The sequence below is a fragment of the Colletotrichum graminicola genome (assembly GCF_000149035.1).
Source record: "Colletotrichum graminicola M1.001 genomic scaffold supercont1.5, whole genome shotgun sequence".
Classification (NCBI taxonomy): domain Eukaryota; kingdom Fungi; phylum Ascomycota; class Sordariomycetes; order Glomerellales; family Glomerellaceae; genus Colletotrichum; species Colletotrichum graminicola.
This window is the reverse complement of record NW_007361009.1, coordinates 423,417-439,871: the sequence shown is the minus strand read 5'-3', so window position 1 is coordinate 439,871 and position 16,455 is coordinate 423,417. Positions and strand designations below refer to the sequence as shown.

At 54.4% G+C, this 16,455-nt stretch overlaps 3 protein-coding genes across 3 annotated transcripts; 2 read left to right on the top strand and 1 right to left on the bottom strand.

Moving 5' to 3' along the window:
• Window positions 1–5,956: 5,956 nt before the first annotated feature.
• Window positions 5,957–8,549, top strand: GLRG_02498 (uncharacterized protein; the record flags this gene model as incomplete). The annotated part of the gene is made up of 3 exons (XM_008092507.1): window positions 5,957–7,301; window positions 7,355–8,187; window positions 8,280–8,549. 3 exons carry the CDS (start codon window positions 5,957–5,959, stop codon window positions 8,547–8,549), a joined length of 2,448 nt encoding a protein of 815 aa, XP_008090698.1.
• A 1,587-nt stretch (window positions 8,550–10,136) lies between these two features.
• Window positions 10,137–11,015, bottom strand: GLRG_02497 (O-methyltransferase; the record flags this gene model as incomplete). Its single annotated transcript, XM_008092506.1, has 1 exon — window positions 10,137–11,015. The coding sequence occupies one exon, from the start codon at window positions 11,013–11,015 to the stop codon at window positions 10,137–10,139; it is 879 nt and encodes a 292-aa protein (XP_008090697.1).
• Window positions 11,016–12,197: 1,182 nt separating this feature from the next.
• GLRG_02496 (heterokaryon incompatibility protein) lies at window positions 12,198–14,737 on the top strand (the record flags this gene model as incomplete). The annotated part of the gene is made up of 5 exons (XM_008092505.1): window positions 12,198–12,529; window positions 12,617–13,046; window positions 13,097–13,718; window positions 13,830–14,120; window positions 14,265–14,737. The coding sequence occupies 5 exons, from the start codon at window positions 12,198–12,200 to the stop codon at window positions 14,735–14,737; spliced, it is 2,148 nt and encodes a 715-aa protein (XP_008090696.1).
• Window positions 14,738–16,455: the final 1,718 nt, after the last annotated feature.

Sequence of the window (16,455 nt, the reverse complement as noted above, 5' to 3'; positions counted from 1 at the left end):
ATCTTGTGGGGGACAGGAGATGGCAACGCACCGGACGAAACAGAGAGGCACGGCCGCAATGGCTGGCCATCCATCCAAGGCGTTTCGATGCGTCAAGTCGCCACCCGAACTAGACGAGCACATTGGCATGTCCATACACTCAGCTCGGCCCCTTTACTATAGATGCTTTGTATCAGTCATATTATAGCAAATTCTTCAAGACCCCACACCACGAAAGAGGCGGCCCGGCATGTAGTATACTGAGTAGGTTAAGTAAATCCTCCGCGTGACGTTACGACGGAAGTTATCCCGCGCGAGAAGAAGACTGGGCCTCCCGCATTGCCAGCTGTCTCGGGCATATTCAGCGTTCCACTCGGTTGCTTGGGTTTCCTGCGTACCATCTTCCAAATGATGGCTTTATGCGACCAATCCACTCCTCGTCGGAATGTTCGCTTGGGTTGAAGCGCTACTCCGGGAACCGCTGTGTGGAGGGCCACGCCCGCAAAACATGGGGAAAACGAAGTGACTTAGCGTCTCCCTCCTCCCTCACAACAGGTCGACAATACAAGAGCGTGGAAACAGTAAGTGAACTGGCTCTGCTATATGCGTCTTTGATACCCCAAGGGATAGGAAGAGCCTGAACCCCGCGTACGCCACTCGTGGGCATCTGCGGGGGACGATCGTTATTGAGATTCATCTACCACGTCGCGAATAGATGGTGCGCTGCCCACCGTGATGTCGAGATCCAATATTTGCCAAAGCCGCCTCCAACCCGGAGACTGGTCGGCAGTGCGGGGCCGGAGGGTTTGATGTTAATGACCGACCGACTACGGAAGCTAGTGTGCGCTGTCGTTTATGAGACAGGCCCACGAGCTAAGCAGTCGAGGGTATGTCGATGCCAACCCCCCAGTATTGTAGTGCCGCGCATGGGGCTTGTCAAGACATTTGCTACGGTCCGCTTTTTGGCCGTTTTCTTGGAAGCGAACGACCTACTAGTGGCGAACAGACATGACGGGAAATGAGAATGATGATAAAGTGGCCTACAGGCCGCAGATTGCTTCCACCAAAGAAGGTTCGACGGGCCCATCGGCATACTATTGTTTCGTTTCGTCCCAATCTTCCACGTGTGGAGGAGGAGACACGGCAGTGCAAAACGGCCAGAAATGTGAGCAGTGGATGTGTTCTTCGAGTTTGTGGATATATGCCTTTCCAAAAAGAAGACAAGGCTCCTTCAGACGACTGCCTCGCGGCGTCGAGCCGCGCGGGAAAGGATTACCAAGACCAAAGCCGTGTCTGAAGTTTCTTAAACGCAAATAGTCCTGTGCCTGATTGCCGCATCACAGTTCGTGCCGGAGATCGGATGAGTAGCAGCGCTCTGTTGGTTTCCGACCTTGGTACACAGCAGATCCATCAGTCATCAGTCGTACGGTGGCCTGGCGTGCCTGGCACGTCTGGTCGGATCCACTGCGTAGTAGTGTGCAGTGCAAGCGCCACTATGCACAACAGACGACGACGACCATGTCGATCGTCGGTGTACCCTGATGGGATCATAGAAGGTGGATCCATGTAACAGGGTTATCTCTTGCAGGATGTACTGGCTAAAGCACCCAATTGCGGCTCGGGCGACGGACGAAATGGCTTAATCACAAGCCCCTGTTCCATGTCTGCAGCGTGCATGTGACAGCTGAAACGCCTCCCGAACTCGAAATTCGAACTGTGGTCTGTATGAGTTGATGGATATAGTCGCTCTAAACCCCCGTAAGCAGTCTAGTGCAGTTCACCCGATACATATGTAATATCACGGTACGGCAAACCCGATACGGGGCACCTCTGACCTGGGGGAACGTGGGGACCGAGTTGGTAGGCGGCGCCGCGTCGCTAGCCAAGCCGCTGGACATAGCTTGCTTGGTTGCTGCACCACGAGAAGGATTCGTGATTTGCGAGATATTCGACGGGAAGAAGGCGACGAAAGGCGCAGAAGACGTGTCGTAAAGTTTTGTGCATGCTCCGCCAGAGCTGCAGGCCCACGTACTTGGTAGGTAAATAGGTAGGTAGGTATTGGGTAGCCATGCTTTTCGGCACGTTTTTCCTTTTCTTTCCTACGCGGCAGACATCAGCTCAAGAAACGTGTCGTTTCAACTCGTCCCTTCTTCTTGAAGTTCAAGGTGGGCGGCGGTTATGGTTGCGGTGGTGCAGATGTTGCGGGCGTTGGCCGATGGGTGGACGGAAGCGAAGATCTGGCTCCCGCGCAGGCTGACCCTTTCCCATGATGCGAGAGACGGATTCTCCATAAGGAAACAGATTGTGCCAAGAGAAGGCAAACCGAGACGCTCAACAGCGGCACCTCTGGTAAGTGTATTTTGTAGAGAAAGAGCCAAAGAAGGCTGGGACTTGCCGCAGGTTGCGGCAAGAGGATGTTCCGACACTGGGGCACCGGTACTGTTGAGTGCCGACGGTGTCCCTCTTATTTGACTGTCCCCGGGCCGTCGAGTACCCAGCTTGGCCACTCTCCTCCCATGTTCTAATGTCCTATACGGATACTCCTTCCTGGTAGTCAGTCTCTAGCGGTGGGGATCTGCCTGCCGCCATCACTACCACCACTGAAAGGTGAAAAACGCAAAAGACGCGATCAAGACCCGGTCAGTAGATATACATCGTATCTAAGGTACGGTTTACGGATACTTGATGATGGATCCCCCCAGATCGGGCCATCTGGGCCGCGCTTACAGGGGTTAGAAGGTCCTGCGGCGCGTGCTTGCGCTAGTGTTTCCGCTTGGGCAAGCCCCGCTCGTCATTGGCCCATCAAACTCCAAAATGACCTATCTGGCAGCTCCGAGGAGGCAAGGGGCCACCAGGATCAAGCAGGCATGAATGACTCTATTCCCACTTTCCTTACCTTACCTTACTATTCTAAGCTTAGGTAGGTGGTAGCCGAGGGGGGAGGGGGCGGGTTGACGTAGACCGAACTGAGCTGTGCATGTCGCACTGCACCGTCCCACTCGCTTCACCACCATCACCCTGCCCCCTTTTTCTTACCAGCAACACTCGTTATGGCGGCAGCAGTCACAGTCCCGAAACTGGCCCGTGCTTCCATCATACACGTATCCGTACTACTACTACTATGCAAACTACCTACGGTACCTACTGCCGGTACTAGTGTATATTGATGTACCTACACTACGGAGTACCGTCGGTGGACCGGACTCTCCGTGCTAATACCTAATTGCTGTGTACGGATACAGGTAGCCGGCGAGGAGCAAACCTCGGCGGACGTCCCGTCAACCATGACTGTCGGAGCGTGTTGAACGACGGTCCCAACGCCTCTTCAACAAGCCGTTTGCCCTGCCCAACCGCTTTCGTCCTAGCCGTCGAGTCTCGGTTTGACCTGGGGACCCGACGGTAAATGAACGAGTGACTATCACGTATCCGTATACCGATGCTAGTTTATCATTCCCACGCACGTGCTGCAAGGTATACTACATACCTAGTACACTACCTTTGGCAACTCGCCATACATGGTAAATCATCGCAACTTCTACCTGCATGTGTGATTCAGATAGCAGCAGGCATACCGCTTTCGGCGTCCTACCGATCTTCCGGTCCAGACTGCACCACAGACGCACGTCAACCAACCATCGGTACCATGGTAGAGACACGCAAGGGTCAACGAACAATACATAATACTGTTCAATATACGGATACTGCGTACAACGAGCATCATACTTGATAAACTTGATAAATAAAAAATCAGATCCCGGTCCCTTCGCGTCCCTGCTAGTGGAGCCGACTTCTTGCAGTCACGACTGATGATGGGCTGTCTGTCTGTCACCCAGGCCTGGGATGCAGTGCACTGCTACTACTCATCTGTAGTAGGTAGCCAGGACCCAGCCCCGGTCCTCTCCTGACAAGTCTGCTTTTCCTCTTGATCTCTGGGGAGCCACCCCCCTCCTCGCTTCGTCTCTATACTCGCTTGCCCCCCCCCCGCCTCGACTCCTCTTTCAGACCTCTTTCGTCCTCCTCACCTCCCCTCTCAAACACTCATTCCGCAGGTGTGTGGTTGCGAGTAAGACTCGTCATAGTTTGTACAGGTCGCAAGCCAAATCGAAATCACCTTGTACCGAGTTATTTCGTCAGGACCGCCACGACAGATAGACCCCCCGGATAAGCTCATACAGCAAGCAGCACGCCTTCCTAGACTTTTTTTTTTTTTTTCTCTCCGAATATCGTTGCGTCGACACGACCGTGTGTTGATCCTTTCTTACTTTTTCTTACTGCCGTCAACCGGGTCTTGAAGACATCCAACTACCGACAACTTTTCTCTCTCTCTTTCTTTTCTGTCACCTTATTCCAAACAAGGCGAATCGACACCTGCTTCTCAACCCTCACTTGACGCCCTTCCTGCCTTCTTACATCAGCACTTCTTCGTCCTCCCCAAGCCAACTCTTCCACGAGCGTTCCCCACACGGAGTCGCCTGTCAGTTCGCACATCAATTCTAGCCTCGACTACCCCACAGGCCTGCTTTTTCGCCTGATTGTCTCTTGATCTTCACATCTTCAGACGTCCATCACAAGGTTCCCCCAGAGAGTTGTTGCCTTCCCGACGCCGGACTGACCCTGCCCGTTCCGCACGTCTGAAACACTCTCAGTCCTTTCGCCAGCACCTCAAGACCCAGTGTGTGTCGTGCACCCATCCGCGCTCGTCTCACCACCAACGAGTTCTCTGCTCTCACCCGCTGCCAGAGCTGGCTGCACTCTGCCCTTGCTGCCATTCGTACGCTGACGACTGCATTGGCCCGTCTGTTCGTCGAACCATCTGGGCAGGCACGCCTGTTCCTATTTCGAGGTCCATGTCATCACCCTACTGCCACTTCTTGTCATCACGGCCACTCACTCATCCGTCATATCGCACCCAATCTGCTGTCAAGATCCGCCCCTGCTACCTTGTGGCAGCCTCTCCCCTCTTCGTCCACGGCAGCGACGACTTTTCCTTGTCGGGCGAATCTCGTTGGCCACAAGGCCAAGTCTCGAAACACTAAATGTACGTGGTCCCTTTTGGGAAACCCCCCCTACCCATGGCCCCGGCCGTCTAGGTATTCCTTGCTCTGGAGGGGGGGTGGTCAATTTGAAGCAACCCTCCCGAACCGCTGGGAACCTCCTGGGCCTATTGCTGGGCGGGTTCCCTCAGTGGCCGTGTCGCTTCACTCTTCCATTCTACCTTCTTACTACTCTTTTCAGCCCCCTCGCGCCTTTTTCCCCATGCTAACTTTGGACTTCTCGACGATAGATCGTCGGCTGCGTCTTTTCATTCTCTGCTACTCTAATTAATCCATCTAGCCTTTTGACTATCCTGCTACCCTTGTGTACGCAGTTCATTCATTCTCCGCCCTTTCTGTTCCATTTCTTTCTTTTCGTCTCGGTCGCGCCACTCGACTGCCCATTTTAGCGTCATTCTCGACTTTCGATTCTCCCTAATAGGCCTGGGTCCTGTTTTCGATCTCGAACAGTTATACCGTCTCCTACTGCAGTTGAGCGGCTATTCATTTGATATACCCTATCGCCAGTCGTTTCTGTCCGCCAAGCTGCGTCGATTAGCTGCAGTCGTACTGATTACTGCCCATTCGAGTCTATACGAGCTTACCTCAGGCAATCTTCAAAGCGCCGCAATATCAATTACCCAACCTTCGGACGTCCGCAGGAAACACGGTCATCGACGATATTGCACAGCGAATGGTCCACGTGCAGTGCCTGGACTTGCAGGCACACTGAAAGGAAGAAGAAGACCGAAGCAGGAAATCGGAAACCCGAAACTCTGATGTCGCTGGACCGAATTCACGAGTACTAAATGAGTCAACCCCAATATGGAAAAGATATGGATCGACCGCCAATTGCAGGATCCGTCAGGCGCGCGAGAGAGCGGGCCGAGGCCGGACTCCCAAGGGAACAGAACCCGCCGCCGAGCGTCGCCAGGTTCCCAATAATGGAAAATGATCCAGACAGCCCTACCAGTGTCTCGGAACAACAGCAGCCATTCCAGCCACCGTCCTCACGTATACCGAGACCGCAACCACCGGCGGCACTACAGAACAAGTTTGGAGGGGCTGGCGTTGCGATATCCCGACCGACACAGATTCCGCAGTGGCCCCTGGGACCGATTTCGTCTCCCGCAAGCAACCCCGATGCCGAACCCTACAGGCCCCCTCTGGGTCGCGGCCCGCCGCCACCACGGCCGCCCCGCCCAAGCAGAGTACCGTCCATCTTGGATAGTTCACGGATTCAAGATCACACTCCCGTGTTTCAGTATTTCCCCCAACCCGGACGCGAATCCGTCTACAGCCAGGATGGCCAATCCGCCCCGCCTACCCCGACGTCGAGACACACGCAATCATCGATTTCATCGGTCGGATCGATACCAGACTTTCCCCTGCCTGCTATCGTCCCGCCCATCGCCGCGCCGCCGCCGGTAGTGCCGCCAAGACGAAGTTTCGGCCTGGGCCCGCCGCCATCATCGCGTCGAGGAGATTCATCATTTTATTCGAACGCCTCGTTTGTTTCCCCGATTCCCGAAGAGAGCCCACGGTCTAGGTCTCATACCTCATTCGCATCCAGCGCCGCGATGCCAGAGAGCTGGGGCAGCCAATCACCAGGATACAGCGAAGCAGACCCCGACGACTACTACGATGATGCGTATTCTAGCGAAGACGAAGACAGCCAGATGAGCCGGGGCAGCGGTTCGCCGTATGGCGACGTAGGCGACGAGAGCAAGCTCGTGAGGAGCGCAAGTGTGGGCAAGATGTCGAAACCGTCAATCGTGATGCATCGAGCACCGAGCGGCGGGGATCCGTTGCCGCAGGACGTCCAGGGGCTACCACAGCGGCCGTCGCCCAGTCCCATGAAACTTCCCGTCAGCCCGTTTGATAGTGGAACGGCGTATTATGAGGGATCCAGCTCATCCGGAACAGTCCCCACCATGGCGGGCGGGGGTACTCCGGGATCGCTCACGCCCAATGTGATGCTTGGTGCCGTTGGTGCTGCCAGCGCGACAGACCTGGCAGAAACGAGGAAATTCACACCGTCTCCACGGCCATACGACCGCTTATCAGCCGTTCGGCGTCCGCCAAAACTCGATATGGATTCGGTCAGAGAAATGGAATCCAGGGGTAGCATGACCAGCTTGCCAGACCTCATCAAGCGTGCGACCCGCTTAGCTGCCCTGATTGATCGCGGACGAAGGCCTGCGAGTCGATTCGAGCTGGATGATGGGACTTGGCCAGACGAGAAGGCCTTCGGGCGCGAGGGGGAGCAACCGATCTCCACCATTTCTTGTAAGTTGGCCGCTCGAACCTTTGTGCGAACACGACGACTAACGTCGTTCTAGCTGTTGAAAAGCACCAGTCAGGCCTGTCTGACATGCTGGCTGCATTTCCTCCACCTGCAGCTACTACCCCTAACCCCCCGAACTTACCGAACAGGGGCAGCTGGTTCAGACGAACCTCTACTACCGGTTCGTGGCCGCTAGCACCGGGCAGTCAAGGCAGCACTCCACAGCCAGTGACTCGTGCGATGGCAGCAAGAGGATCCCCGCTGACCAGACTCGAATCCAATGATGAGGAGTCGTCGGCCAGGCGTCGCCGAAGATGCTGCGGCCTTCCTCTGTGGGCGTTCATTGTCATTGTCGTCATCGTCCTGGGCATTGTCGCGGCGGCCATTGTCGTCCCCCTCGAATTCCTCGTCTTCCGACGCAACCGGGCCAGTAATCCTCCAGCGGAACCGGCTTTGTCGCAATGTCAAAACCAGCTCAAGTGCGAAAATGGCGGGACAAATGTCATATCCCAAGGCATTTGCTCGTGCATTTGTATCAATGGGTTTACCGGGCAGACTTGCACCGTGGCCGGAGCAACGGGATGCACCACCACCAGCCTCCAGGGGAATGGTACCCCGACCAGCTTGAGTAATGTCACTCTCGGTCAAGCGATACCGCGGCTGCTTCAACAAGCTCAGACGAACTTCTCAATCCCGCTGGACGGAACCGACATTTTGGCCAAGTTGAACACTGAAAACCTCTCATGCATTGCGCAAAACTCGCTCGTCACGTTTGACGGACGCTCGTCCCGCGTAGGCACCGATGACGGCGGTATAGTTAACAATGCCGCCGTCCCCGTACAGATCATTACCCTATTGCCCGGGCAAGCTCTCACCCTCACGCTGGGCGTCGGTGTGCCTAGCATCCTGCCCCTCCCATCGCCAGACATTCAGGGCGGATTCACGACCCTCACGCGTCCTTTCCGGCTCACAACTATCAGCGCCGTCAGCTCGACCATGCGGGCTACGATCCCGATGATGTCCCCATCACCGCTGCCGATATCCTCTATATCGCCGCTGCCGATATCTTCTTCAACACCGCTGCCCGAGACGACGACGACGACATCTTCGGTGCCCCCTCCGGCAGTACCAACCGTTCCCACCACGACTACGACGAGAGCAACGACCACAACAACCACCCAGGGGCCGCTCGTCCCCTCGATCCCATTGTCTTCTCCACCACCACCCAGGCCTACATTTACGGTCACTGAAGAGACGCTTGATTTTGCCCGCGTTTCGGTTCTCCTCATCTTGGAACGGCAGACTTTGACGGCGGCAACGACGGCGCAGTCCCTCCTGCAGCGCTTCTTCACTACTGCGGACCAGGGTAGCCGGCAACAAAACGGTGGCATCACACCAACTCAGGCCTTGAACGTCACTCTCGGTGGAGGGAACTCGGTGGACTTGATTAACTTTCTCATCACCATCCCCGGGGGCATCCAACAGGGCAGGACGGGCCGCTGAAGAGACGCCGGACGAGCTGGCCGAGACGGCAGAGCGGGAACCAAAAACCATGGCTGTCACCGGCGTGCCGACATGTGAGGGATATGTATATAGATATGACGCTTAATGAGGCGGTAGGGCGCTCCTTGCAGAGTGTGCCTGAGCAGTGTGAAATGAATGTAGGCACGCCGGCCAACCATATTGTATAAAAGATACCAGTGTGTTTTCTTACTGAGAGAAGCGGAGGATTTTTTGCGAGCGAAGGATCTCGTCTTGTATGAGTAACTCGTCGCCCAGTCGGTGCTGCGACTGTTTTGGGAGCCCAAGGAGGCTGGTGTGTCGATACCATTGTTTTCAATCGAGATATAATCATGTCTGCAGCACGCGCAAACTCTTGTTTACAACGATTAATGCTTCTCATTCGGGTGGTACAAGGCCAAGTGGACTAAAAATGTGATGTTTACGGCGTTGGCCGTAGAGGTTTTGGGGATAGATAGCTAAGCGCCAAGCGACAGACAGCGGTTCAGAATTACGAGGAAGCCCAGAAGCCGGGCTCCAACAGAGGAACCGACAGCCGAGCGAGAATACCAGTACCTGCATTGCCGACGAATCTTCTCCAGGCCGCCTTTGAGAACGTTTCAGTTCTTTCCTCCGTTCAGGCCCGACCCATTATGTTAACGAGAGCCTCTGAGAGGCAGGGAAAAATGAGAAATCCCAAAGAAATCGCTAGTATCAATGCAGAAGCCGGCGTGCCAGTCCGAGTCTTCAAAACGCAAGAAAAGACCTAATCGTCGGTCTGATGGTGCTTTCGGGGTCGAATACATTGTCGCGGCGGCAATCCTCAACACGCAAAGCGGCGCTCCTTCGCATCGGGACCGGATCGTCCCAACTCCCTTCCAACTCCACCAGCGTCAGTGAAGAGCTACTGGCTGGAGAAGAAAGAAGGGTCATTGAATGGACGGATGACTCCAATCAATCGAACAACATCAAACCCGGGGCGTCTCCGGCCCCTTATGGAGGGGGGGGTTCACGAACCGGACACTTATCGTGTCGTGGATAAAGAAGGGAATCGGGCGTTGCTGGGCAGAGAGAGAAATATATGGTTAAACGGACTGGGAGTAGTAGCCTAGACTATAAACTGCGGCTTTATCTACGGGTTTTAGGCTTAGAAGTTGGTTTAGAAGCAGGAGAAGGTTAGCTGCACGCAGTCATATATGCGTCCGATGTCCAAAGGCCCCGTTATCGATGGCTATTGGGAGGTTTAGACTTTAGGATGGAGGAGACAAGTGGGACATGCAAGACATTCTATCGAGTAACTAATAGCAGCAGCTTCAGACAGTGTTGTAACAACTATACTAGAAACTGTACCTCATCATCCGTTGGAAGTCGTAGAACCAAGGCAAGCTAGCAGCGACAGCGAACTGAACTCGAACCCTCCACGGTAGTTCTTTGATCAGCGGCCGACCAGTAAGCAATAACTCCTCCCTCAAGGTCAAGCCCTCGGCCCATGCCTCTATAGAAAGGGGATTATCTAACCCCCAATTGAACCTACTACCCGATTTGACAATAGGTTTTAGCCAACCCTGCGCCGCCATAACGAAGGAATTGGTTGCGTCAAACAGCAGATGGCCATGTTGATGCTGCCCCTGTCTGAAGTGGTCTACTAGCCCATGTACCAACTGTCGCATTTCCTCTTCGGCCAGGTACATGCTCAGCCCTTCAATCACAATCACCGTTGGGCGGTCGGCCGGTATATCCCGGTACCAACCAGCTTCTGTGGCCGACAAAGCTTGCATCTCGTAGGTACTGCCGTTTCTGTTGACAAGAGGATCCGGCACCAGCTCCTTGCGCAGCTCGACGACGTCTGGTAGGTCAACGTCGATCCAGCGCAACGGCATCCGGGAGAAGTATTGCCGCAAACGCAGCGCGCGAGTGTCCAAGCCGCACGCAACATGCAGCACCGTGGCGCCGTTGGGCGAGTGGGCATGTAGGTCTAAAAACTCGGACGTCCAGCGGTCAAAGTCGCGGCTGCGCAGGACCGCCCAGGCCTGCATCCAGCCAGGCACTTCCAGACGGTCAAAGTCATAATCGATTCTCGTCACCATCTCGGCTGCCCAAGTGTCCCTGAGGATCGGCGACGGGCTGGCGGCGTCGATGGCTTTGGACACCATTGTGCCGAGTAGGGTCTCCGGCACGCCGGTGAGGGTGGGTTTCGTTTTCTTGCCGGATGCCATTATGACGGTTTCTGTTTGGAAAGTAGGAACAAGGAACAAGGAAGTGAAGAGTTTCGTTTTGTGTCTTGGCGATAACCACTTATTCACAAACCTATGCCGGAGCTTTATATCCTAAGTCAGTGGGGAGCGCCTGGCACTTGGCCAATGGTGATTCAGCACATGACTATATTGTTGCTCAGACAAGATACCTTTTTACTCTTTGCTTGTTTTCTGCATCTCGAAAACTTAGTTTTTCATTCTTTGGACCGAGATAAAAGCGGAACATGACCCACACAATATGCTGTTTCCCTGCCCCAAGCCGTCTTCCAGGGTTAGCAGCTTGGGTATTCAGAGGGTTGGCCGTCATGTCATCTTCCAAGTGTCAATTGTCAAATGTCATACATGATTATATGTATCCGTATGTTGTATGTCGGCGTAAAGGCCACCTAACTTATAAATCACGTTAATCTATTGGCATTTCTCAGATGTTACTGCATGCGATGAATGCGTATTGTCTTGGTTAGGCCAACCCAGGGCCCACCTGCTCGCTCTAGATCGTACCAGACTTCGGAGGTATTATCGGAGCCCAAGCTATACGCACCGTCCTCATCCAAGTCACTGTCAGTGGATGACCGATAACATCCCTGGTTCGTTCACACCGACATTCCAAGATATGATATGGTTATTCCATAATGTAAGGCGTAGCAGAACATGCCGCTGCCGACACCACGTCCAGGACCGGCTCGGCACTCGTACAAGTTACATTGGCCAGTCATTCTCGATTTGGATGACGATGCAGTTAGATCCCCTCCTGACACGGAGGGCTGTCTCATCATTGGTGGCATCAGACACAGCACATATTCTTACCTTCAAGCCAGACAACCTCCTGTCAGGTGGAGCTCCTATCATTGATTCGGAAATCGCAAACGTCTTACCAGAAGGATCGAAATTCTGTCCCCCCGGTGCGGGGTTCTTGCCGCCAACACTTCATATCAGACTGGTAGACGGTCTGTCAGATCAGGCTGGCTGATGTGGCTTGTAGCATAAAACTGAGTAAATCCGGGGCTGGAATTCTCCTGGCCTTCCGTCCCACCGGCTTTGGAACGAACCGTTTTCCCTCACGTACCGCAGTGGGGCCTCCAGACGCTACCTTGTTTCCGCGGCGCTGGCCGCTCAATCCGAAGCCCCTGAGCCATTTGTACCATGGATCTTGACGACCAGCTAGCATACGTTGATCACCCGCTGTGGGCGCGGTTCTTGCGCTGGTGCACCGTCTACCCGAAGAACTATGAGACGGACGATAGCCAGCTGGTGCTCCTGTCCGAAGAAGAGCGTTCGCGACTGGAAGACCTCCCGGATTATAAGTCCACTCCGCTAGAGGACCCTAACCAAGATATAAGAATCGTAGAATTGCTGCCCGGCAAGTTCAACGACGATATCGTCATCCAAATCCATCACATCGGGCTCACCCCACCGCCTCAGAGAGGAAAGGTGTGGAAGACGACGTTGGCCGAGGTCAAGGGGGAACTCCCTCCGTTGGTCCACCATAATCCCCACAACCAACATCGCGGTAGCTTTCGCTAAATTATCGCTAACCTCGCGCTCAAGATTGTCCATCGCAGGTTCTTCTTCAGAGATATAAAGACGGGCAAAGCCCAGTGGGAACACCACCCTCGAACCAAGCTCCACCCGCGAAGGACCATTCGGTACGGAGTTCCACCAAAGGACGCGTCTTTTCCGCAGTATGGGACGCCTTCGTACGTCTGGGGCTCGTCTGCAAAGACGGCCGTCATCACGGTTGATCTTCCTGACAAAGAGGGGCAGGCCCGTCTGGCCGTAACCGAGAGCCTCATCACGGCTCCCAGAATAAGCGAAACTTGTGGATCGATGCCATTTTGTTTGAACCAGTCTGACAACCTTGAGCTGAGTCAACAGGTTTCGCGGATGGGCGAGATTTATCTGCATGCCTACACGGGAACGGCCTGGCTGGGAACCGAAAGAGATGGAAGCACTCATGCTTTCGAGACTTTGCGATACTTGGGCGACCAGGTTGTGAGTGAGGGGGGTACAGGCTTGCTATTCCCGGCACCAAATACACAAAGGAGGAGCAGTGGTACGATCCAGACTTCGAACTGCCGTATTCGGAAGAAACTTGGAATGCCATCATCTCGTTGATGAGGAGGCCATGGTTCAACCGGCTCTGGGTTGTTCAGGAAATACACCCAGGAGCGTTCTTGCAGGCTGGTCACGATAAAATAGCCCTTACCTCCTTCTCGGAGGCGCAGTATTGCCTCTACTGTAAGACACAACTCCCGCCCGGCATCCGATGGCAGATGGCCCAGGTAGACGGCACTTTGTCGCGATTCTGGACCATGGCCCTACCCAGACTACTCTACCGTGGGGCATACAAAGAGTGTACAGACGCCAGAGACAAGATGTACGGACTGCTTGGACTTGCTCCCAGCAAGTTTGCAAAGGGTATCAAGGTCGATTACGAGGCAGCCAATACCGCCGACAACGTCTATAGGATGGCAACTCTCACCCACGCCAGGACAACACAACGTTTAGAGCACTTCCACAACTGTTTTACCCCCAAGAGTGAAAGGAAAATACCTGAAGGGCCTTCATGGGTACCGGATTGGTTCTCTGAGTGCCCGGGCGAGTCGTACATCCCCTCGCAGTTTGTGACATCCACATCGCGCGCTCACTATCGCCATTCTGAAGGTCGGTGTAGTTGCTTAATGCGGCCTTGTGCTTCTTTCTCCAAGCCAGCTGTACATCAGGTACCGCACTGCTTTGATATCTGCAACTGCTGACTTGTGCATCGTTCGTTAGATAACCCCAATCTTCTCAAACTGTTAGGTGTGCGCTTTGGAAGCGTTTGCCATGTCACCGAGCCATTGCCCCCACGACTAGAAGATCGCCGAGAAGCGATTCGTCACGTAAGACAGTGGCAACCCGCCGACTTGGATAGCCCAACATGTGGCCCCACAGGCGAGCCTTTACGAAAAGCGTATGCAATCACGCTGGCCTCCTATGGGTTGAGAGAACGCGAGCCCGACTGGATTGTGAGTTCGGTGACCGAATGGGCACGGCAGGACTTCGATGATGAAGAAGCTCTCTTCCGTAAGCCGGCAACAGCGGAGGCGTCTTCTGCAGAATCACAAAAAAGTCGCTCCTCTTCATCTCCTACCCCAAGACAGGATGTTTCAGATGCTTTGCAACTTTGTGCCGACCGTCTGTTCTTTCGGACTGACGACGGCTATATAGGGTTGGCGCCTCACAACACCCAACCGGGAGACATTGTTGCTGTCCCCCTTGGCTGTCCGAATGCTCTCATCCTCCGTCCGAGCGGCACGGATACCGATGCGGAGAATGAGAGGGAGGAAAGCAACACTTTCTCGGTGATTGGCGAGTGTTTTGTTTACGGGCTCGAAGATGCCGTGGCACTGCTTGGGCCTCTGCCCAAACCATGGCTAGGGATTGCAGCCTGGGGAATTGGCGACCGGCGATTTCTCAGTTTCGTCAATACCGAGACGAAAGAGAGGACGGTGGAAGATCACAGGCTGCTACCCTTGGATGAATGGGAACGATTCAACAAGAGCCCAACTCCAGACGATCCCACCTCGTTCGACTTTTTCCGCCATAAGAGCACGGGAGAGGTTGTCAACTATGATCCAAGGCTGGAGCCTCAGGCCCTGAAAGCAAATGGTGTTCCACTGACGTGGTTCTTCTTAATCTGAGCCCTTCTTGGTTACACATGATCCTAAGAACAAGCCTGGGGAGTTAGTGGATTTTGGGGCTCTCTATAAGTGTTAGAAGTTTAACAAGTTGGCGAAGTGGTCTAAGGCACATGTGGCAACTCACGAGCTTCTAAAGAGCGGGAAATAGGGTAGCTGAGACACTGTCTTTTTTGTAAGCTCCCAATGTAGCCGCCCCTCTAGGCGGAGCCTACGTGTGTAATGTGCTGACGGTTAGGGAGAAACCATGAAGACTTCTGTAAGACATCTTCTGCTCGGCCATGCCGGGCTCGGGAGATGCTCGTGCTGCTGCCGTCTGCGGGCGACCTTGACGTCCTGAAGGTCGACGTGGTCCAGCTGCCCAAGGGCGTGTCTCCTGGCTACTTGCGCATGTATGCTGGGCATCGGAACGGCGAAGTGCGTATCCTAGATCCTTGACAGGGCGCATCGCTGGCTCCCGTGGACGCTGGTGCGGAGGGCGACGTGCCTTCTGCCAACGAAACCACTCTCTGTAGCTGTTAGGTGTATCGAGGACGTTGTTAGGTAGGCTGCCTGGGTACAGTCGACCATGATTGTTACAGCTAGGCAATGCCTTTGGTAGTGTCCCAAGACCATGGGTCCTCGGCCAGCGTGGATGATGAAAAACCGAGTCGTGGAAAAGACGTCGTACCTGTATCCAGTTAGCTGCATCGACGATCAATCGCGGTTCCCCGCCGGTGCTTTCCTCATCCATCTCACTGAGCACCAAGGCCGACGGCCTCGGATTGCTGATTGTCGGTTTGTTCTTCAATTGCCCGTCTTGGACTCTCTGTAGCATATTCCATGTCCCCATCCCCCTCCGAATCGTCAAGCCAGGGCTCGGAAGTTGCGATGTGCGGGAAACGGTTGCGCTGGAACAGCATTTAGATCAGCGTGCCCCCCCCCCCCCCCCCTCTCTCTCTCTCTCTCTCCTCTACAGAACCTTGGTGAGAGGTACTTTAGAGACACACGAAAAGCGAGGCCTTGGAAAGTAAGCCAAGAGCAAAAAAAAAAACAGAAGGAGCGATTCGAAGTTGATAGGGTTACAGGTGGACGAGGTGTGTTCTTGGCGGTAGGGGAGGTGAATGAACATCGTGGAACGGGACCGATATGGTCCTGGTCCCCTGCCTGCCGGAGAGTGACAGGGTTGAGAATGGCGGCATACGGCATGGGACAGGGGGTAGGGATAGGGGTAAGGGGCAGGGGACATAGCCTGGCCATATCCATACCTCTGAGGGCAGAAAACACTGCCTCATTGCCTCTAAGAAGTAACGACTGACAGTATAGGTGTGGTATGTAGGTAGTCTCTTTGCTTAGTACGGAGTAGTATCCACTCGGGCGGAAGGGGTAAAAAATAAAACAAAAAAAACAGGATACCTTTTACCACCCACCCACCCACCTACCTACCTACCAGAGCAGGTGGGCCTACTATGTACGCAGCTGCAGATGCCGTACTATAGTACTACGTATGTAGTCTTTGATTTGGCGTGGGCCGTTATCTCTCTCGGAAGCAAGGGAGAGCAATTGGAGGAACCAGAACATGTCAAACTTGTCAGACTGAAATTGTCCGTCAAAGTGTCATCGTGTCTTTTGAAACCCATCATCTGTTCTGCACCCTCGGGCCTCGGGCTATCTTCTCTATCGCCTACCTATCCACATTACTTACCGATGGACCGTAGTGCTGAATGTCCTGTCTGTCATCC